This window comes from Arachis ipaensis, chromosome B1 (assembly GCF_059453495.1).
Source record: "Arachis ipaensis isolate K30076 ecotype BB chromosome B1, ASM5945349v1, whole genome shotgun sequence".
Taxonomy (NCBI): Eukaryota; Viridiplantae; Streptophyta; class Magnoliopsida; order Fabales; family Fabaceae; genus Arachis; species Arachis ipaensis.
Window position 1 is genome coordinate 141298459 of NC_142436.1, and position 23682 is coordinate 141322140.

The 23682-nt window shown below is 32.8% G+C and overlaps 1 protein-coding gene, 1 long non-coding RNA gene and 1 pseudogene across 3 annotated transcripts; 1 reads left to right on the forward strand and 2 right to left on the reverse strand.

Annotated features, from left to right (window-relative positions):
* Positions 1-5613: 5613 nt before the first annotated feature.
* On the reverse strand, positions 5614-8075 carry LOC110268586 (uncharacterized). Its single transcript, XR_002356826.2, has 2 exons — positions 7632-8075; positions 5614-7353 (listed from the first exon to the last, which is right to left on the reverse strand). It is a non-coding gene; the product is annotated as an uncharacterized LOC110268586 (long non-coding RNA).
* Positions 8076-9569: 1494 nt separating this feature from the next.
* LOC148578644 (uncharacterized) lies at positions 9570-14072 on the reverse strand. 2 transcript variants are annotated; one of them, XM_088501974.1, is made up of 7 exons: positions 13756-14072; positions 13493-13626; positions 12291-12389; positions 12069-12183; positions 11160-11294; positions 10368-10545; positions 9570-9903 (listed from the first exon to the last, which is right to left on the reverse strand). In XM_088501974.1, the coding sequence occupies exons 2-6, from the start codon at positions 13594-13596 to the stop codon at positions 10435-10437; spliced, it is 564 nt and encodes a 187-aa protein (XP_088358100.1). In that variant the 5' UTR covers positions 13597-13626; positions 13756-14072; the 3' UTR covers positions 9570-9903; positions 10368-10434. The 2 variants fall into 2 exon arrangements, with proteins under 2 accessions (XP_088358100.1, XP_088358099.1); XM_088501973.1 differs by having other exon boundaries at positions 10307-10545.
* LOC148578645 (phosphoribosylaminoimidazole-succinocarboxamide synthase, chloroplastic-like) lies at positions 13786-20108 on the forward strand (annotated as a pseudogene).
* Positions 20109-23682: the final 3574 nt, after the last annotated feature.

Here is a 23682-nt window from a genome sequence, read left to right on the forward strand (position 1 = left end):
GCCTAGATAGAAATGACGGGCTCGGCGAGAGCTTCGCGTAGCCGCTGACGGCACGCGAATTGGAGCACCGTAGCTCGAGATATCGCGACTTGAAGTGAGAAGTGAATAGTATTTTCCCCCTTCTCTTTTCTCTCTTCTCATGCAGCTGGTGTTTATGTTGTGTGAGTGGTTTATGGATGAAAAGGGTTCACTTAAAGGACTTATATATGTCGGGCTTGGGCCCAACTTGGTTCCGGTCCAACCCATTAGCGTTTTTAGCCCGTTTGGCCCAACTTCGGACCAAACTTTTAAAATTAATGCCTGGTTTTCCATTTCTAATGTTTTTCTAAGGTTTTTGACAGTTTTCACTTTTTCTCATGCAATACCGGGCAGAGTTGAACCGGTTCAACTGTTAGTTCGCAATTTTTTACGATTTTTCGTAGAAGACACATTTTCTGACTCAGAAAAATCCACTAAGTCCAAAAATCACCTTTAAATCCTCAAATTCTCTCTCTAACTTTTCGGAATCTAATTTAAGCAATATTAATTGTTTAATTAACCGGTTGATTAATTGCGGTTCTTACACACTACAGGCTTCAGGTACCATTTATTGTAAAGAATAACTTCACTTTTTCCACACATAAGCAACAAAAACTAAATTGAATCTAATTCCAAACTCAGAATGAAAATTAAATTGAATTCAGAATCGCACCAGCATTCAACAAATTAAATAAATTAACCATCAATAAAATTAACTCATGAAATCAGAAAATCAGAAATCCAGCAACAATATTATTTCAGAAAATAAGCAACTCAGAATAAGCAAAAATTAACAAAATCAGTAATTCAATATCGTTATCTCAGCAACTTAGAATCGGCATTATTACAAAACAAGCAAAAATATATTAAAGCAGCAATGCTTACCGGCGGCGAGGGAGGAAGGGAAGTGGCGGCGATGAAAGAATGAGAAGTGATGGCGACAACGACAGTTCCACCCGCCGGCAAGGGTTCGGCGATGAAAATGGGGTGGTGGCTGGGTATCGAAGAGGGTTTAGGGCTGGGTTTTTGAGTTTTATACTTCTTTCCAAGTTTTCAGAGGGAGAAAGGGCCAAAGGGTATCTATCGAAGAGGGAATTTTGATTTTTGAATCTGTTTTTGTTTTTTAATGAAAAAATAAAAACGACGGCATTTGGAGGCCTTTCGTTTTGAACTGGTAACACTCTAAAAATCGGGCTGGTCTAACAATTGTTAATTACTGGCATAGGGCTGGTCTAACAATTGTTATTTTATACTTGTAATTAACTAGATTGCATGCTTTAATAAGGTTTCAAATCACACTAATGAATCTTGTTCAGGTTCTTCCTGAAGCTCCTGAAGATCTTGTTTGCGATTGTCTTGGCGGTATTTCTCTAAAATTTTCTCCTTTTTTTCCACTTGATATGTGCTTCTTTGTGATAAATACACAAATAAATTGCCTATAGAATTATTTGTTTCTTGGTTTTGAGAATCAGGATTGCTTGAATTAATCATTCAATTTTTACACAAAGATGCTTCAACCATGGTTTTGGTTGCATGGCACGTCTGTCATGTCTAATCCTCATTCAAATAGATCTACCTGCTGCTTTATTTCTCCAAACCAACGTGTAATCTTGTCGTTATACTAATTCTGTTGGACAGATATATTTTCTTGTATGAGACTATAACAAAATCAAAGTTTGAGGTGCTGTCGTCTGAGGTAATCCATGTTTCAACATTTCATTTTGGCTATCTATTATCTGATAAAGTCATAGGAATATAACTCCATTTCCTTTTGCAGGAGCCAATACATGAGCGAATATCACGAAATGTTGCATCTGCACTGGCATCTTTGAAGTAGACTGGGAATGTTGGGACTTTTTCAATTCTGTATTCTATAGACCCCTTTCTGAGGATATATTTAAAACTTACAAGCAGCAAAAATTCTACCAAAAAGTGTTTTTTTAAATAAAAGAAATTATATAAATAAAGCTTAAAACCAAAAGACAGATGAACATTTAACTCATAGAAATCATGCTTGGTCTTTGCCAATTGCGCCATGTATTTAACTTGTATACTTATCAACCAAACCGATGTCTTTGGCACACATTGTTACTGAATAATGAATGATGAATATTTCATTAACTTATGTCACATTGCTCTGGATCTTTCTTTCTTCTTATACTCTCTCTCTTCACATGAAGTCTCAGGGAATATTGCTCTTCCAATTTTGCCTCCGATTCTCTTCTACAATTCCTCCGCCTCTCTTTCTCGTTGTCAGATCCATTTAGTTCTCTGTTTTTTTTAATTCATATATTATTTTTTTATTTAAATGTTGATTTAAAATTGTGTTTATATATTAAATTAGATTGGATCTGAATTTTTTATTTATTCTGTATTTGTTATTATTAATAGTTATAATTTGTTTTGAAATGGTGGTAGAGAGGTGGTTATGGTGATTTTAATGGTAGTAATTTGAATTGAAATAATGGTAAAAAAGTGGTGTTGATGGTTTGTGGTAGGGATAACATTGTCATTTTCTTAGAATCATAAATTACATATAGTGTTATGTCCTTGAGTACCAAACAAGTTCTCAAATTTCATGTGTCATTGTGTCTATGTCATTTTGTATATTTGTGTCTGTGTCTTATTTATCTCCACCCACTAACCAAACGAAGCCAAGTACACATTATTATTGTACACAGCTCTGCATATAATGCAGAAGTACTTGGCCTTGTAAACACGTTAATTCTCTGCACCTAGTGCAATTGATATTCAGTTCTTTACTTTTCTCTGAGTTTACTCAAAACGTGTTATCAATATCATGTTTAGTTTAAGATAAATATAGAGGCTGAATAGTAGATTTGTAATTTAAAAAGTTAAATGAGAATATTTTTGAAAAGAAATGTTATAAAAGTTTCAATCTTCGTCCCCAGAAATTTTAGTCCCGTATGTCCCAACTTTCTGGAGGTATTAAAGGGACTGAAATTTTGTGTCGGAACTGAAATTTTATTTCTAATCTCTAGTCACCAAACACAATACTCAGTCCCCAATCTCAATCCCAGTTTTAGGAAACAAACGCTATCTAAAAGTATTAAAAAAGAAAAAACTATTATTTATGAGCTGCGTTTGACCTTGTGATATTGATATTTACCATTTTTCATGACTAAGCTCGTGGTTCCTCTTTTTTAATATGGAGAGAATTTTGTGAATGACAATAAAAAGATACTACATTACATAAATGACAGTGTTAAGTTTTTTTTTTCCTAGATGTTAACTTGGTGAATTTTTTTTATTTAAAGAAATTTTTTAAAGATATTAGTTATCATGCATACAAACAAATATACTGATTTAACCCGAAAGCTATTTACCTTGAATTCCGGATTTCACACTATCTATGGAGACAAGGAGATTAAAAAAATGTGTGACAACAAGAAGGAGAACAAGGATAGAGATGAGCTTTATTTATTTTTCGATCATTATATTTTAAATAATGTGATCTTAAGTAGTAGTGAAGAAGAAAACAATAGTACAACTGGAGATATGGAATTTTCTAATGTTGCAATTTCTCATGAAATATAGGCCTCCACTTTTAAGTTTTAAGGAGGATGATAGTGAAGAAGTCACAATGTGCAATTTTTTTCCCAATAAGGCTGCAAGTAATTAAAACAATATCAGGTTCTCCAAGACTTGAATATCACTTCAATTCAACTAACGAAAGGTTCAATTCAATCAATAACATTATTACCTTGAATTAAGGACAACTAAAGAATGATCTTTTTGGGTTCTTTGTATGCTAGACTCTATGACAATGGTATATGCTCCACAATGACGTTTTAAGTTTTCTTCTTTAGCCTTTCAATTTCTTCCTCCATTTGATACACAATTAATGCTTTAATCATCACTAACACTTTTTTTCTCGTAGGCGACATGGAGTTGACGAGCTTTCAAGGGTCGCAATGTTCACCAATCACATACCTAAATTGGGAAAAGAATTTGTTTCAAAATAATGGTTAGGATCATGGAGAATAGGAGCAATATTGAAGGAAACAGAGTGTTATTTGTGCACAAATAGGCGTAGAAACCAATTTGTCTTTTATGTATGCGTGATATTTAACGTCTGACATAATAACTTACCGTGATAAATAAGATAGTTCTGTTAAGAGTTGGCGGAGCAAAATGGGTTAGAAACCAATGTGACTTACCAAATGAATTGTTGGGGATTAATAAGCTAATTAAATTTATTTGGGGATTTAAATGTCTAATCTAGAATTTGTTGGAGACAAAAATAGCATGGTTCTAAAAAATCAGACTGGACGATTTGATCGGATTAACTGATTTTTTTACCGGTCCGGTAAGGATAAAAACTGTCTGGTAAAAAATGGTATACAAACCGGTCGAACCAATAATTAACAATTGTTAGACCAGTCCGATTTTTGGAGTGTTACTGGTTCAGAACCAAAGTCCCCCAAACGCCGTCATTTTTATTTTTTCATTTAAAAAAAACATTCAGAATGATACCCTTTGGCCCTTTCTCGCTCTGAAAACTAGAAAAGAAGTAAAGAACTCAAAAACCCAACCCTAAACTCTCTTCAATATTCAGCCACCATTCTATTTCAGAGCTCAAATTCATCGCCAAACCCTTCTCCTCAGGTGGAAGATTTATTAAAATAAAATTGTTATAAGATATATGAATAAATCTTAGTGCTAGTCATATAACTTAAGAAAAATACTATATGAACAAATGTTTTTGTGTTGTCTCACTCTTTAATCCTTATTTTAACATCTAGCAAGTTCTTGTTATGTTGACACCTAAATTGTTTAGACTTAGTTGAATATCACTTGTATATCTAACACTGCTCATAAATAAACATGCTTATTTTGGATAATGTAACATAAAAAAAAAAGTTCTACAAATAAAAATATTACGAATATAAAAGGCTAGAGAGTAGATAATTAGTACGAAGAAAATTAGAATTCTTAAAAGAGAGAATAAAAAATTTTCAATTCAAATATTAAATTTTATTTACTATGCTGCACATATACGTCAAATATTAAATATTTTATATCGACTAACATATTAATATTATATTTCTAACACTTCAACATCTTTACAATGATAGAAAAAGTAAGAAATTATTAATTCCATCAATTGTATTTTTCCAGTAAAGCTCAATCTAGGTTTACAAGTTTTATCCAAACCAAGATTTTGAAATTAAAATTGAGCCAATCATCGAACTAATAGAGTTAAAAATTTCAAAGTTTAAGGTTTAACTGAGATTTAATTAAGACTAAATCAAATATAATAAAATAATATATTTATATATAAATATATATTCTTAAACAAATTATATTTTATTATTTTAAATCGTTTAATCATTAAAAACTAGGTCAGTAAATCAGTTACCCAAATTTTTAATTTTTGACCAGTTTTTTTTTTTTGTGACAATTTTTGACCAGTTTGCTAAAGACAATTGGATTTTACCCTAAACTAGATCGGTCTTTCTCGGTTAAAACTAATAAAACTAGTATGAATCATGATCCAAACACATTCTTTTTGTTTCACCAGCCTTATCTAATATTGGGGATGGCCAATAGAAAATCAAACGCACACCAAACTCCAAAAGAGATTATTTCTGAAAATTTTCTAGTGACTTAAGAGAGGGGAATTGAATTAAGAAAACACAATATATAGTAACTTTTACAGATTATACATAACCTAGAAAAACAAGAGATTATTTCTAATTTTATCTCGTAACACAGAAGAGAGAAAGAGAGATAGGTTGACACCAGGATATATAGCATGGTTTGGTCTCCTATTCACTGAGACCTACGTCCAATTTTTACCATAAATCACTCAAGAATAAAGAAGAAAACTCGAGCTTCATTGGCTGGATATGCAAACTATTTGTTGCTTTCTTCCTTAAAAAGAATATTCTCTTTTGTTCCTTCAGCCGTTGCATACAATCTGACATAGACCGTTTGGCTTGATTGAGGAGAACTTCCTTGTTTTACTTCACAATAAGTGCAACATCTTTTTTTTTTTTTTTGTGCTTGATATGTTGTGGAATATTGTATGCTTGTTGTTTTGTCCTTGATCATGATTTCCTGATATCAAAACCTGCAAAACATGAAATAGAAAGTTAGTCAATTTAGGCAAAATTAAATGTTTGTCATTATCAAGGTAGTTATGACAATGCTTGACTCAACAATCTCCTCTTTGATGACGAACACTTTTAAACTGAATCAGAGTGACAGGATAAAGATAACTTCCCTGATAATGCAACCAGCTAGCTCTCGTTGTCTATGTGCGCTAATGCCATAAGATAAATGAATAATCCATCATAAGAATAATATAAGCAAAACAAAATTCAAGCAAAACATTTGATAAGTCATAAATTAGTTTAATTTCTCTCTTTTTGTCATCAAGGATGAAAATTAAAAGCACCTACACCAGAGATAAAGTCCTAGTAATCCAAAGAAAATTAAAGGTTATTAAGGTCATCTTTCAGCAGAATAAAATAGGAGATAAAAAAAAGTCTCTTAAAAACTCAACTTCAACAGCAGTAGCATAGAGATATTTTTTGGTATCAGAGGTAAACTCATAAGATGATTCCTCTTCCTCTTCACCAGAAAAGTAGGATTCATTGTTGAGTTCATCAAGGTAGCTCTTGAGGATGTGCATCCGTTGCTTGGATTTTCTTAAGGCCAATTCTTGTTCACTTTCTTGCTTCCATTGGAGTTCAGTGCTTGTAATCATTAAGACAGTGAGACATAATACTTCTTGAATCAAATCTTTGACAATGCCTGCGAGAATCTTCAGCTTTGAACCTTTGGTAGGCTTCTCGGATCAATAAGCGAGTCTGGGATAGTAAAATATCCAGAAATCTCAGCATGGGATTGAAATTGTCCATCCAGCTATCTTTTTTATCGTACGTGTCCTTCCAATAGTGTTATTCTCCTCGTAATTTCATTAGAGAACCCAACCCTAAACCCTCTTCGATACCCAGCCACCATCCCATCTCAAACTCATCGCCAAACCCTTCTCCTCGGGTGGAGGGTGCTGTTGCCGGATGGAACCGATTGTGGTGCCGTTGTCGCCTGTGGAATGGCCCTCTTCTCATCGTTCCTCTTCTCGTTGCCGTCGCACGAAAGTCTGCGACTCCGTGTTGAGCTCGTGGCGTTGAGATCTCATTACTCTCTCTCTGCGTTGAGGTATCATCGTTCTCTCTCTTCGAGCTCAACGTCCCTCTTCGAGCTCTCTCTGTCCGAGCTCAAATCCGTCTCCGTCACTTTCTCATTCCTCCGTCGCCGTCACTTTCTCAGCAACATGGTTCTGACTTCAGAATCCAAACTAAACTGAAAACACATCAGCAACAAAAACTACATTGAATCCAATTTCAAACTCAGAATTCAAATTAAATTGAATTCAAAATCACACAAGCATTCAACAAATTAAATAATTAAGCATCAATAAAATTAACTCATGAAATCAGGCAGAAATCCAGTAACAATATTATTTCAGAAAATCAGAAACAACATTATTTCCAAAAATCAACAACTCGGAATAAGCAAAAATTAACAAAATCAGTAATTCAGTATCATTATCTCAGCAACTCAGAATCAGCAGTGCTTACCGGCGGTTTGGGAGGAAGGAAAGTGGCGGCGATGGAGGAATAAGAAGTGACGGCGACGGATTTGAGCTCGGACAGAGAGAGCCAGAGAGAGCTCGAAGAGGAACGTTGAGCTCGGACAGAGAGAGCAAAACGATGAGACCTCAATGCAGAGAAAGAGAGAGCACAATGAGACCTCACCACCACGAGCGCAACACAGAGTTGCAGACCTTCGTGCGATGGCGAAAGAAGAGAAACGACGAGAAGAGGACAGTTCCACAAACGACGTCGGCACCACAGTCGGTTTCGTCCGGCGGCAACAGCACCCTCCACGCGAAGAGAAGAGTTCGGCGATAAATTTGAACTCTGAAGTGGGATGGTCGCTGGGTATCGAAGAAGGTTTAGGGTTGGGTTTTTGAGTTCTATATTTCTTTCCAAGTATTCAGAGGGAGAAAGTGCAATTTTGATTTCTGAATCTGTTTTTTTTTTTAATGAAAAAATAAAAACAATCGCGTTTGGAGGCCTTTGGTTTTAAACCAATAACATTCTAAAAATTGGACTGGTCTAACAATTGTTAATTACTGGTATAGGACTGGTCTAATAATTGTTATTTTATACTTGTAATTAACTAGATTGCATGCTTTAATAAGGTTTCAAATCACACTAATGAATCTTGTTCACGCTCTTCTTGAAGTTCCTGAAGATCTTGTTTGCGATTGTCTTGGTGGTATTTCTCTAAAACTTTTTTTTTTCCACTTGATATGTGTTTCTTTGTGATAAATACACAAATAAATTGCCTATAGAATTATGTGTTTTTTGGTTGAGAATTAGAATTGTTTGAATTAATCATTTAATTTTTACACAAAGATGTTTTAATCATGGTTTTGGTTGCATGGCACGTCTGTCATGTCTAATCTTCATTCAAATAGATCTATCTACTGCTTTATTTCTCCAAACCAACGTGTAATCTTGTCGTTATACTAATTATGTTGGACAGATACCTTTTTTTGTATGAGACTATAACAAGATCAAAGTTTGAGGTGCTGTCATCTGAAGTAATCCATATGTTTCAACATTTCATTTTGGCTATCTATTATCTGATAAAGTTATAGGATTCAATTATGTATTCTATAGACCCTTTTCTGAGGATATATTTAAAACTTACAAGCAGCAAAAATTCTACCAAGAAGTGTTTTTTTAAATAAAAAAAATTATATAAATAAAGCTTAAAACCAAAAGACGGATGAACATTTAACTCATAGAAATCATGCTTGATCTTTGCCAATTGCACCATGTATTTAACTTGTATACTTGTCAACCAAATCGATGTCTTTGGCCCACATTGTTACTGAACAATGAATGATGAATATTTCATTAGCTTATGTCACATTGCTCTGGATCTTTCTTTCTTCTTAGACCAACCCGATTTTTGGAGTGTTACCGGTTTAGAACCAAAGTCCTCCAATCGCTATCATTTTTATTTTTTCCTTAAAAAAAACATTCAGAAATCAAAATCCCCTCTTTGATACCTTTTGGCCCTTTCTCGCTTTGAAAACTAGAAAAGAAGTAAAGAACTCAAAAATCCAACCCTAAACCCTCTTTGATATTCAGCCATCGCCGAACCCTTCTCCTCGGGTGGAGGATTTATTAAAATAAAACTGTTATAAGATATATGAATAAATCTTAGTGCTAGTCATATAACTTAAGAAAAATACTATATAAACAAATGTTTTTGTGTTGTCTCACTCTTTAATCCTTAGATCTTTTATTGTTTTTTTTTTAATTTTCTGTATATATATATATATATATATATATATATATTCTAATAATTTTTTTCTATAACCTAATATTTAGTAATATGATTATATATATAATTGTGCATTTTTAATTAAATTAGTCAAATATAAAATAAAAATAAATACATAATAATACTATATAATATTCTTCAAATAATAAAAATTATGCTTAAACAAATATATTTATAATGAACCAAAAATATTGGAATGATTATAATTTTGAATATTCATACATCTCATATTAAAATAAAAAAAAAAGTAAAATTAAATTAGCTTCTACAAAATGAATAGAGTTATTCCTTAGCACATCTATAATACACTGCTGTTTATATAATTGTAAACAATTAGCAACAAAAGTCTTCGTAAACAGAAATAAACTAATCGAGGAACTTACGCTCTCTATCAATAAACTAATCGAGGAACTTACGCTCTCTATCAATTAGTTCTTCCTTTGTCTCTCTAGCATTAGCCTTCCACCAAATATACTCATTGCTATCTAGCTGAAAACAAAATAAAAGGACACTTAACATAAAGAAATGTGCCATTTTATACCAAACCACAAGGGTTCTTAAATCAAAGTCATGAATTCTAGGAACATGGCAGTGTAAAATCAATTGCAGAAAACAAATGTTGTACAAATACAGAGCAACACCATGCACTTTTGCATCAAATAGAAACTGAAAATAGAGAAAATAAAATAAAAGCCTATGCAACTTGATTCTTTAATTTGAAAGCATGATAAGGAGTGAAGCAAAAGACAGTTACTAATCAGCAAGATTCACAAACTTGACAAAGGCATTAAAATAAATGAGCACTAAATTTTAGCAATCATAATTATTTATACTCTAACTATATCAGAATTGCAAATTGAGCAAGCAATATAATATAATTTGAAATACTAACAACAGAAACAGCAGAAAGCACTTCTCCAAAAGGACTTTGCACAACAGTAACAAGAGAGTACACTGGGATAACTGGGGCAAGAACAAGTGCAGAATTTTGGAAGAATGCAGCAGATTCCGAAGTCGTCTCTATCTTGGCAGCACGCATTTTGATTGAAGACAAGAGAAACTGAAACAGATCCTCCTCCTCCATTTTGATTGATGGAGGGAAGACAATTGCACCTGCAGCAATTGCATGGCCTGCAGCAGTGATACAAACAAAATTAGGAATCGCTCAGAGTTTCAATCTTCAAAGCTAAACAATATTAACATACTATTCATATGTGAAAATCAAAGAAAGAAAGGCAAAGTTACGGCAACAACATTGAGGAGTGTGATAGGATCAAGGTTAATAACTCAGTGTAGTACTACAATTAATAGTCAAGACTTAAATGCTGTAGTAGGTTAGGACATTACCAATAATTTAGAATGTCACCAGAAACTTTTCTGAATTTGACAAAACCAAATTCTATATGCATTGAAAAACCTAAGCAATGTGCATTAAGAGGTTGCATATCAGATAACCCGTCAATCGTCTGATGACAACAACTAAACACGATAAAGACAACAAGCAATGAATTATATAATGAACACATTTAATCAATAATTCTAATTCACTAAACTAACCAGAGATCTGGAACCAGTTAGACAATCACAGACATTTATAAAATTATTATTTCCTCTAACAGCAAGAAATCATCATTAATTCATTATTTATTGATGGCATCAATTGAATAAAACAAGCGAAATAGAAACTGCGTATCATTGAATCCAGTTGTGTAAATACTACTAAATAGCCAAGTAAAACACTGCACCTGAAGCCCGAGGGCCCATTTTCTCTCAACAGGGATCTGTGGTCTCATTCCTACTCGATAGTCCATATAACCTGGAAGGTGCCCAACAACTGGAGAAGAAACTTCACTGGAATGATTACGATTGAAACCAGCATCCTAAACAGTTACATTATAAAACCAAAAATAAGCTTTTCACAATATCCTAATTGAAAAGAGAAAACAAAGAAACCTAATATCAAGAATAGAAAATCTACAACTCCAGCACAAAATCCATAAGAACTCGTTCTAGCTAGAAAGATAGATTCCATCACATGGAGTGTAGAAAGAAATACTGGGCTGCTTCCCATTTGACACGGGTATAAAGTTAGAAGCAAGTTAAAAAGTCAGATCACTTTATCTTTTGTTGTAGTGGATGTGAAAATGACTAAACTAATTCACAATTATAAAAATAAAAAAAGAACCACAACAATTTGGATACCATCACAGCCTTTATCTTTTCTTTCTTGAATTACCTTTCATCTATATCAGTAAATTGAGTGAGATCATCTTGATTCACTCTTCCATTCTGTTTTGCTGTTTTGTTCCATGTTAGGTACCAGTTGTTAATACATTAATATCATGTCTTTCTTGATCCTTAAACTATTAACAAAACAGAGGCATAACAAAAATAAAGAGCAAGCTGAAGTTGATGCATGCCAAAAGAAAATTTTCCTAAACTTTCTTAGTAACAATCATCTGAATAACTATCAAGGACAACATCATGTACATCATCAAGACACTTCTGAGCAATCTCGATGCACTTCTCAAACATCACATCAAATTAATTAAGATTAAGAAGAGAACTAGATGAAGTTAGTGTTGTTGGTTGGGTTAGCTGCAGCCTGGTTTTTATATTGGAATTTAATCATGATGAATTGAAAAAAAACATACCTTAGCTGCTCTTGTTCTTGCCCTTGCCCACCTTGACACAGCAGATTCTTGTTTCTCCACATCAAAGAATGAAACTGAACTCCTTTTAAGAGCAGCAAAATCCAATGCCTTCCACCTTCATCATTCAAAAACATTCAATTATTTACATGTATAAGATAGAAATTTAATCAAACACCTAGCGCGCACCAACAAAAAAAAGGCATGTTTTCATGAAAAACTAACCATAGTTCCTCCACCACCACAGCACAATCTGCCCAGTATCTTCTGGTATGGTAACTCTTATAAACCTTCTGCAGCTTAGTGGCAGCTGCATTGAATTCGCTTTGGAGAAAAAGAAATTAACAAAAACACAAAAAATGCTTGACAATTAGTACTATAGTAGTAGTAGTAGGCAAGGAATCAAATTTCTGGAAGCTTTGGAGGAAGTTATGCATGTCTTCCATAAAGGACTAACTAACTATATATAGTATTTAAAAGAAACGACAATACAGGGGGAAATAAGAGGAAAGTTACAGTGGAACCCTACCCTACCATGTTATTAATTAGTAGGGGGCTGAGTACTCAGAATCAAATAATTTTAGGAGAGCGGATAACAGGCTGGAGACCGCAGCAGCACAGATAAATATTTCCGTCCAATTCTTCCTACTTTATTCATTCACTCTCATTAGTTTTATAGTAACCCTTTAATTTTAACGAAATTTCTGCACAATTATTATTTTCACTGGATGCGTAATTAAATAATAACACATTACAATTCTTTTTCTAAGGAATGGCCGTTTAATTGCAACAAGAATGAGAAGCTACATAAGAATTTATACAGCTGTTTTTATCCATATGTAACTCAAAACTTGGTTAATAAAACTCCTATTTCCACTGTGCTTCATCAAATAACAGTATTATACATTCTAGGACCAAGTTTTTCCCTTTTTCCCATTTGCTGTTATTTTTTTGACACATTTTAATTGGCTATTATCACTAAAATTCAAAGCATCTATGATCTATCTGTGTGTAATGGTGATCTTAGCTAAGACCTATTACCAACATCTTCAAATATTAGATAGGGAGTGAAATCTTTTTACTATTCCGACTAATTGATCCTAAGAGATATCATTAGAGATGATGCTTATTTAAGTCTTTAATTAGAAGATAAAGAGAATTCTTAGGTTTTTTTCCTGTTTTCATATTCAGCTGATATGCTTTCACGACAGTAACACAAATGACGCCTCATTTTAATTTTATATAATGCTTGCAGTTTTACCTAAAAACAATGGCAAAAATAGGCAAACAAAAGGAGGCAAAGTTTCATTATCTTAATCATCCTAATCATGCTTATAAACGTATCAACTTAAAAAAATAAAAAATAAAAACAGAATCAATACGGAGACAAAACTAAAGTAATGCAGCAGAGAGCAGACACCACTTACCACTCTTGGATAAAAACAAAAATCAGTTCGAATGCATCCTTTGGAAGTGTCACACCTAACTCTTCTTCGAGGGGTTCAGCTCCAAGCGTATCTGGCTCATGCATCAACTTGGTTTACTCTCAAATTTCAACATTCTAATTGAAATATAAGAAACAAATAAGAGCATAGTTGTTGTGTTTGTGATTACCGAGCAGAAACCGGTTTCTAAAATCGGAACCCTAAACCCCGTCAAATTTCAGAACCAAATAGAAATTAATACATACCTAATCAACGACGTGAGCACAGAGAGGACGATGAGAAGCGCAGAGATCGACGATGGTGAGGGCGGCGCAGCAACGATCAGTGCAGGAGGGTCGAGAAGGAGCGACGGTCGAGTGGTGAGTGTGTGCAGCGATGTGGTGAGTGCGTGCAGCGATGTGGTGAGTGGGGGGCGAAGACGGTCAATGGCGATAGCGAGAGGGTTTTCGATCTTAGCGTAGGTGAGCTCTTTGAAAGTGTTTTCTTCGGGCTTTGGAGGTGAGTGATGAGCTTTGGAGGGAAACGAAAAAAATTTCACCGAGTGTGAGTTGAGTGTGCTTTCAGGTAAAAAGAGGAAAAAAATTTACCGAAGTGTCAAGTTTTTGCTTCTAGATAGAGGTGGATGTTAGAATACTCCCTCATGTTTGGAGTTTTAAAATTTTTTTATATTATCAATATTGTAATATATGTTGGCACAATTTTTTAACAAGTATTCTATTAATAGAGTCTTTATTATATATTGATAACATCATCAAACAATTAATGCCAACAAATTATACTTTTTAAAGTTAATATTTAAAAAATTAACACTAACATAAAATTATACTTTTAAATAAAAATTATAAAATAATAATAAAATATTAATCTTCCACCTTTACTTATTAAGCAACATTTTTTCTTAATTAGTGTTTTATTAGTGTTAATTTTTTTATTGAAATAAAATAAAAAATTATTGTTTTTCATAACAATTTTTTTATTTTTATCTTTTAAGATTTATTTTGTTTTAGAATTTCATAAACTCATTCCAGTACGATCTAAATCATACTGGTATATTTTAATTTTTATTTAATCTAATTTTATTCACATAATTTAAAATTTTAAATTATAAAAATTTTAAATTAAAGGTTAAATAAATATAATTTCATTAATAACTTAATTTAATTTAATAAAAATAAACATATTCATATTATTATATTCATATGATTAATTATATTTATTCGATTTAAAAAAATAACTATATAAAATCATTAATTATAAATTAAAAAATTAATATACTCATATTATTTTTAATACGATTATGTTTACAATACTTCCTAATAGTTTGGTGAATCAACCGTGTATAAAGTTTTTAATTATTTAATAAATCAATACTCCATATATTTTTATTTTCAAATTAGTTTTTTGCAGTTAAAATTTTCATTATTTTTTTATATTTATTTTACCTCTTCTGCTTTAAATTAAAAAATCCTTTATATTTATTTTACCTCGTAGCTCTCTTTCTTAAATCTCACTTCTAACCAAATCTATCACCGTTGCACTACCGTCACCGGTGTCTTGTTTAACGTTACATATCCTTCGTCATTTTCTATTCGTATTATTTTTATTATCTTAAGTAAAAAATATCTCTAACTATATTTTTTAGGTAAGATTTATTAATCTTTTCAGATATTATGTACTTATATATACACTCTAGTATTATTAATTTGAAAGATTACATATATCTATCTCTTTTGTTGAGATATTTAAAAATCATATTTAACCGCTTTAAAAAAATAATACGAATATGCTTGTTTAAATAAAAAAAATTTAGAATAATAAGAGTATTATGTCCTTTTAATTCTTTTAAATTTTTATTTTTATCATAATTTTATAATAATTTAATGTCAATCTAAAAATAAAATAAATTTAAATTAAAACAAAAAATTTAACCCAAATAGAATTTAATAATTTATTGCTTATTTTCCCAAGACGTTGCAAACAGGATTTTGTCAGTTAAAATTCAGCAGAGCAGGGACAAATTGCAATGGAATTTGAACAAATCCAAGCAATATGATACAGCTTCAGGTTACAGAATTGGCTATTTATTTTACCATCCGCCTCTGGAGCTTTGCCCTAATTATATGCAGCAAAAAAAGCCGTGGATTGATCTATGGAAGTTGAACTTGCCTCACAAAATTAAGCTATTTATCTGGAAAGCTCTCCATGGCCGACTTCCGGTGCTTGCTCAGATTCATCACCACATCTCATCTATATCACCAATATGCCCCTGCTGTCATGAAGCAATGGAAACAGTCACTCATTGTTTGATCGATTGCTCTAGAATTAAAGACGTATGGTCTCAGAGTTATCTTCGTGACTGTCTTCTCCCTCAAAGTCCTAACGACTTTTGGACATGGTGGACTGCATCAACAGAGATACTTAACTCGTTGAAGAATGCTGACCGTAATCCTCAATTACTTGCCATCATTTGCTGGAACTGCTGGAAAGCTTGCAACCAGTTGATTTTTGAAGGTTCTATTTCTATGCCGTCTGCCATTCTAGCAAGCTATGTCCAAAGAACTCCCAGTTTAGGTCATCATCTCCATGAGGCAAGCTCTTAGTTGCATTCAATTTGATTTATCATTCTTTCTTCTTTAAGATTTTTCTTCGTTTTTCGACCACGCACCGTTGGATGAATGCCTTCAGTGTAGTGTTTTTGGGAAATCCTCACCTTTTATTATGCTGTCCTGCCTTTGGACATCTTTGTATTTCATTTTTCAATAATTAATGAAATATAACATACTATCTTTGGGAAAAAAATGATGATTCTTCTCTCTCTTCTTAATTAAGGAGCACTAAAACTCCAAACAAGTTTTTTCTCTTACTTTTAATTAAAGAGCACTAAAACTCCAAACAACTTTGGAGTATCAAATCACATCCCCTAGATACATTAGGCATCACTTTTGAAGTGCACCCAAAACTTAACAAATAAGTTATTCTCTAAAAGCGCTCTCTTTGATACGAAAAGTGCACCCAAAGATATCATCATACGGCTACGCCTTATAAGTAAGTTCTATAATACCTAAGGCTACACTTTTTAAACGATGCCACAATTGTGTTTCCTTTTCTCTTATAAAAAGGTAACACGGAGAAAAGCGTAGCCTATTCTATAAATAGGCTACGCTTTTCAAATGTAGCTTAAAAAAATGTGGCTGAATGGGTATTTTTCTTGTAGTCTCGTCGCCGTCGCACGAAGGTCTGCGACTCCGTGTTGAGCTCATGGCGTTGAGGTCTCATTGTGCTCTCTCTCTCTGTGTTGAGGTCTCACCGTTCTCTCTCACTCTCTGTCCGAGCTCAATGTCCTTCTTCGAGCTCTCTCTCGCTCTCTCTGTTCGAGCTCAAATCCGTCGCCGTCACTTCTCATTCCTCCGTCGCCGCCACTTCCTTTCCTCCATCACCGCCGGCTAACACTACTGCTTCAATATATTTTTGTTTGTTTTGTAATAATGTTGATTCTGAGTTGCTGAGATAATGATTCTGAATTACTGATTTTGTTAAATTTTGCTTATTCTGTGTTGCTGATTTTTTGAAATAATGTTGCTAATTTTCTGAAATAATATTGTTGCTGGATTTTGATTTTCTGATTTCGTGAGTTAATTTTATTAATGGTTAATTTATTTAATTTGTTAAATACTGGTGTGATTCTGAATTCAATTTAATTTGAATTCTGAGTTTGGAATTGGATTCAATTTAGTTTTTGTTGTTGTTTAGTTTGGATTTAGAAGTCAGAACCATGTTGCTGATTAATGGATTAGAATCCCAAAAACTAAATATGATTATATGCTTTGGCTCTGTTATATTCAACAGATTTAAGAATTTGTGATTGAATTGAACTTTGTTTTGTGTTACGAATGTATGATTCTTGGTTAGAGGATTTTTACTGTTCTGTTCTTTTATGTGAGATGGAAATGATACTCTTATTAAAAGTTATTGATTACTAGATTATTAGAAGTTATTGTTTATTACTTGATTGAAACTTAGAAATTAATTAAAAAGATTTATTTTGTGAACTTTTAATGATAAATTACGGACATTTTGAAATTAGTTTAGAAATTATTAAATTTGAATAAATGAAATTATATATTGAATTTTTAATAATTTTATTGTATATTTAAGCAAATCGGTTCAATCACGGTTCGATCCCAGTTGAACCATTGAACCTATCACTCGATCAGTTCAATAACCGGTTTGGTTCTTGCAACCTTGGAAAGTAGGTCAATACTCCTAAAAAGTTTGCAATGCGATGAGTGAATCCATGTTTATGGCTGCTGCGTTAAACCCTCCCAAAACCCCCCTTCAAACTCAACCTCACACCCGCTTTTCCGCCTGCCCCAACCTCCACCGCACTCACTTTCAAACCAAACAACAACTTCCCCACATTCTCCGCCACCGTACAACCACAAAAACACGCCGCTCTACTTGACACTCTTCTCAACAGCACACGCAAGAATCAAGTGCTCCAATCCATTAGAACCACCTCCCCCTTCAACTGCCTCTCCGAAACAAAACTTCACCATACAGTTCCAGTCCTTACCTCCAAAACCAGGGAAAAGGTGCATATTTCCCTCTTTGATCCCTCTCCAATTTATCTACTCATTAATACAAATGAATGGAAGTTGAGATTTCTGGTAAAATTGCAACAGTAATATAAAAGCAGAAAATATTGACTAAAAAAAATCATCTAAAAAATTAATGAATTTGCTTATTTGTGGTCTTATGGCACAAGTTAGAGACATATGATAATGGAGAGTACCTTGTTCTAGTTACGTTGATAGAGTCCTTGCCTCAATTCCCTTCAAGGGACATGTTTTGTGTTCTTATTCTCTATCCTTGTTCTCTGTATGAACTGTTTACTTGGTTCATCATGGATCACACTCAATGTTCTTTATTCCCACTTGTAGGTGCTTAACCAGACAAGCTTGTGTTGGTTTGAGAGAACCTAACATATAAATGCTAATTCCGTTGTGTCCATTCCTGATCCTAATGTTATCATAGCAAAGAAATGTTCTATTTTTCTGTTGAGTTTGTTGGTGAGTGTTTTGTTAATTGGTATTTCGGATTGGTGCTTGCATACACATTTTATCAAATGATTTCAATGGCTATGAATTGGCATATATGTTTGGTATAGGTTGTGGAGGAGGAGTTAGTTTGCTGGAAATGATAGCTTGAAAAGTATGATAGAAATAGATTATATTTTCTCGGAACTGGGATAAAAGTAAACATTGCAATTATCATTAAGTGCTCTAAGTTTATTCATGCTACCCAAATTTCAACATGCCATGCTCATTCTTTATTCATGTTGCCGTCAATATTATCAAAATATTTTCTTTACAAAAGTGTAGATGAAGATTCTAGAAACTATTTGTTGACACCTTATTACGGCTGGTTTGTAGCTAGAGGGTTTGTGACCGGAAGGACTAATACTTCACTATGGACAGTCTATAATAAAGGCATTCGGAACTATTGTGGCAATGTCCTCCCGATAGTGAGGTCCCTATATTTTTTGTTTTGCTTTCTTATAATTGTTTGTCTCTTTATTTTATAGGCTATATTGTTATACAACACATAACAAGTTTGGTAAAAAACCAAAAGCTAGTTGAAAATATATTCACGCCTACAACCAAAGTTGCAGATCATGATGTTCCTGTACTTCCAGATGAGGTATTATTCCTTGTACTCTCATCTGCATCTATCTTTTTAATACATTTGAAGTTATAGTGGAGGACTAGATTTAGAGACCCAAGAAATGAATAGGCAGATCAAATAATGTTGCAAGAATAAGAAACAATAAGCAGATTTATCTTATTATGCTGTTTTTTCTTCGTCTTTTTTTAAGGCAGCGTCAATGTTTTTCTGGATAATATTATTTTCTTAAGAGCCTAGTTCATATCATACAGTACAATTGCTTCTTGATACTAGTGAGGATATGATTAATGATGGATAACATTTTTACCATTTTTTAATAGTTTTCTTTTATCTAACCTTTTCAATTTTTTTTATAATCCGTTTCCCTTGCAGATTATAGAAAGGGGATTAATGACAAGAGCTGATTATGAGGAAGTCTGCAGAAAAGCTTTAAGTCTTTTGAATACCGTCAGGTAATTAAGCATTTTATCATGTCATTTATAAATTTGGTGAAACAAAAAAAAGTAATGGCATGCCTTCTCAATGTATCCCGAGATAGTAACGACACACTCTCAATGTATGTGCTATCTGTTATTTGGATTATAGAGATGAATAGATGGTGTAGACTTATTCTTCAGAATTGTCGGTCTGTTGCACTGGATCACTTCTAGTTCAATGAAAATCTCGAACTTGTCCGTGTATTCTTTTCAATAATGCTTTACTGGAACAAAAGTATAAATTGCATTTCTCTATGATGAGTGGGAAGCTTATCATTATTCTTGCTGTGATGCAATTTGACTTTTGACATTGGCTTGCTTTGATGAAATTTGAATTTCCAGTGGCTTCAGAACATAGCCTTATATTGGTTGACACAAAGTATGAATTTGAGAAGGCAAAAGATGGTTCAATTATGTTGATTGATGAGGTTCATTAGAATCCCTGATGTTTATTAGATTCTAAAATGCACTCCACACAATTTATCAATATAGAATAGAGTTTCGTTTTAGAAGATATTAGGTTGCCAATTCTTATCTTGAACGCTTTAAAAATGGTTTGAAGCCTGAAAATGTTAATAAGGTGCTCTATCTGTATCAATAACTTTATTTCCTATGTAGAGTGCATTATATTTTATTTTTTGCTTAAAGATTTAGGGATATGTTAGCTTATTCGGAATAAAATAACATATCCCTAAACCTTTAAGCAAAAAATAAAATATAATACACTCTACATAGAAAATAAAGTTACTGATATATATAGAGCACTTTATCAACATTTTCAGTCTCTAAACCATTTTGAAAGCGCTCAAGATAAGAATTGGCAATCCTCTACTTGAATCAGGAGTGTGCACCTGCAATTTTCAAAAACTAAACTTTTATTCTATATTCTTAAATTGTGCAGAGTACATTTCAGAATTTAATAAACATCAAGGATTCCAATGAACCTCATCAATCAACATAATTGAACCGTCCTCTGCCTTCCCAAATTCATACTTTGTGTCAACCAATATAAAGCCATGTTCTGAAGCCACACGTGGGAAATTCGAATTTCATCAAAGCAAGCCAATGTCAAAAAGTCAAATTGCATCACAACAATAATAACGATAAGCTTCCTGCTCATCACAGGTATTTATACTTTTGTTCCAGTAAGGCATTATTGAAAAGAATACATGGACAAGTTCGAGATTTTCATTGAACTAGAAGTGATCCAGTGCAACAGACCGACAATTCTAAAAAATAAGTCTACACCATCTATTCATCTCTATAATCCAAATAACAGATAGCACATACACTGAGAGTGTGTCGTTACCGTCTTGGGATACATTGAGAAGATATATCATTACTTTTTTTATTTCACAAAATTTATAAATGACATGATAAAATGCTTAATTACCTTACCGTATTTAAACAGACTTAAAACTTTTCTGTTGACTTCCTCATAATCAACTCTTGTCATTAACTCCCTTTCTATAATCTACAAGGGAAATTGATTATAAAAAGAATTGAGAAAGCTAGATAAAAGAAAACTATTAAAAAATAGTAAAAACATTATCCATCATTAATCATATCCTCGCTAGTATCAAGAAGCAACTGTACAGTATGATATGAACTAGGCTCTTAAGAAAATAATATTATCCACCTGAAGAAGAAAAACATTGACGCTGCCTTAAAAAAAAAAGAAAAAAATAACATAATAAGATAGATTTGCCTATTGTTTCTTATTCCTGCAATATTATTTGATCTGTCTATTCATTCCTTGGGTTTCTAAATCTAGTCTTTTACTGTAACTTCAATTGTACTGAAAAGATAGATGCAGATGAGAGTACAAGGAATAATACCTCATCAGCCAGCTTTTGGTTTTTTACCAAAACTGTGATGTGTTATATAACATTATAGCCTATTAAATAAAGAGACAAAAAATTGTAAGAATGCAAAACAAAAAATATAAGGACCTCACCATCCGGGAGGACATTGCCACAATAGTTCCAGATGCCTTTATTGTAGACTGTCCATAATGAAGTATAGTACTTCCGGTCATAAACCCTCTAGCTACAGAAGTAATAAGGTGGCAACAAACAGTTTCTATAATCCTCGTCTCTGCTTTTGTAAAGAAAATATTTTGATAAAATTGAGAACAATATGATAAAGAATAAGCATAGCATGTTGAAGTTTGGGTAGTATGAATAAACTTAGAGCACTTAATGATAACTGCAATATTTACTTTTATCCCAGTTGCTCCGGGAAATTCTATTTTTATCGTACTTTTCAAGCTATCATTTCTAGCAAACTAACTCGTCCTCCATAACCTATACCAAATATATATGCCAATTCATAGCGATTGAAATCATTTGATAAAATGTGTTTGCAAGCACCAATCCGAAATACCAATTAACAAAACACTCACCAACAAACTCAACGGGAAAAACATAACATTTCTTTGCTATGGTAACATTAGGATCAGGAGTGGACACAACGGCATTAGCAGTTATATATTGGGTTCTCTCAAATCATCACAAGCTTGTCTAGTTAAGCACCAAGTAAACAGTTCATACAGAGTACAAGAATAGAGAATAATAACACAAAACCTGTCCCTTGAAGGGAATTGAGGCAAGGACTCTATCAAATGCACTCTGTCATAAGACCATAGGTAACCAAATTCATCAATTTTTTAAATGATTTTTTTAGTACAATGTTATGTGCTTTTATATTACTGTTGCAATTTTACCAGAAATCTCGACTTCCATTCTTTTGTATTAATGAGTAGATAAATTGGAGAGGGATTAAAGAGAGAAATATGTACCGTTTCCCTGGTTTTGGAGGTGAGGGCGGGAATTGTATGGTGAAGATTTGTTTCGAAGAGGTAGTTGAAGGGGGAGGTGGTTCTGATGGATTGGAACACTTGTTCTTGCGTGTGCTGTTGAGAAGAGTGTCGAGCAGAGCGGTGTGTTCTTGTTGTTGTGGTTGTGCAGCGACGGAGAGTGTGGGGATGTTGTTGTTTGGTTTGAAAGTGAGTGTGGAGGAGGTTGGGGGAGGCGGAAGAGCGGGTGTGGGGTTGATTTTGAAGGAGGTTTTGGGACAGTTTAACACAGCAGCCATAAACATGGATTCACTCATCGCACTGCAGGTTTCAGGTACCGTTTATTCTAAAGAATAACGGCACTTTTTTAACACATAAGCAATAAAAACTAAATTGAATCCAATTCCAAACTCAGAATGCAAATTAAATTGAATTCAGAATCGCACCAGCATTCAACAAATTAATAAATTAACCATCAATAAAATTAACTCATGATGTCAGAAAATCTGAAATCCAGCAAATTCCCTATTTGAATTAATTTATGGGTAAACTATTCTTTGTTGTCCTTTTGTTAGTTTTGGGTTAAGTTTTATTTTGTTTCTAGATTTTATTGCCATATTTTTATATTTTAATCAAAATTAAATATTTTTTCAAACATTTTTTATTCTTTAAATCTTTTTTCAGAATATTATTTTTTCTTTTATTATTCTTCTATTATTTTTACTATTAAACACTAATTACCATTATGGTTCCTATAATTATGATTGTTGCTGTTATTTAAAAGAAAATAATAATAGAAAAATGAATATGTTGGGAAAAAATTAATTTTAACAAAACTAAAATTAAATAAAATAAGATGTTTGAAATAAAAAAAATGCAAATATTAAAAACAAAATAAAAATTTAGCACTAAAACTTTATGCTTCATAAAGATTCACTTAAGCTTGTATGTTGTGCATTTAATAGCCTATGTTAATTGTCTCATGCGTGACCTTATGAATTATGATCATTTTGTTATACTGTGTAATTGACTCTTATTAATACAGCCAGACCTAGCTAGTAGCTAGAATCAACTAGTTAATACACGTGGTGTGCTCTTATTTTGGTTTACATGAGATCTGTGTAATTTTGTTCAAAGGCTCTGAGCAATTTATGCTTTCCTACTATTACCAGGTCAAAAATAAACATGCAGTGATTTTTTTTTTTGAAAAGAAA

Excerpts from the sequence above, each read along its gene's own strand:
- LOC148578644 (XM_088501974.1), bottom strand. The coding sequence starts at position 13,596 with ATGCATGAGCCAGATACGCTTGGAGCTGAACCCCTCGAAGAAGAGTTA. Across the intron at positions 12,184-12,290 it reads GTGGTGGTGGAGGAACTATG|GTGGAAGGCATTGGATTTTG; the intron begins GTTAGTTTTTCA and ends TGAATGATGAAG. Across the intron at positions 11,295-12,068 it reads CAAGAACAAGAGCAGCTAAG|GATGCTGGTTTCAATCGTAA; the intron begins GTATGTTTTTTT and ends GTAACTGTTTAG.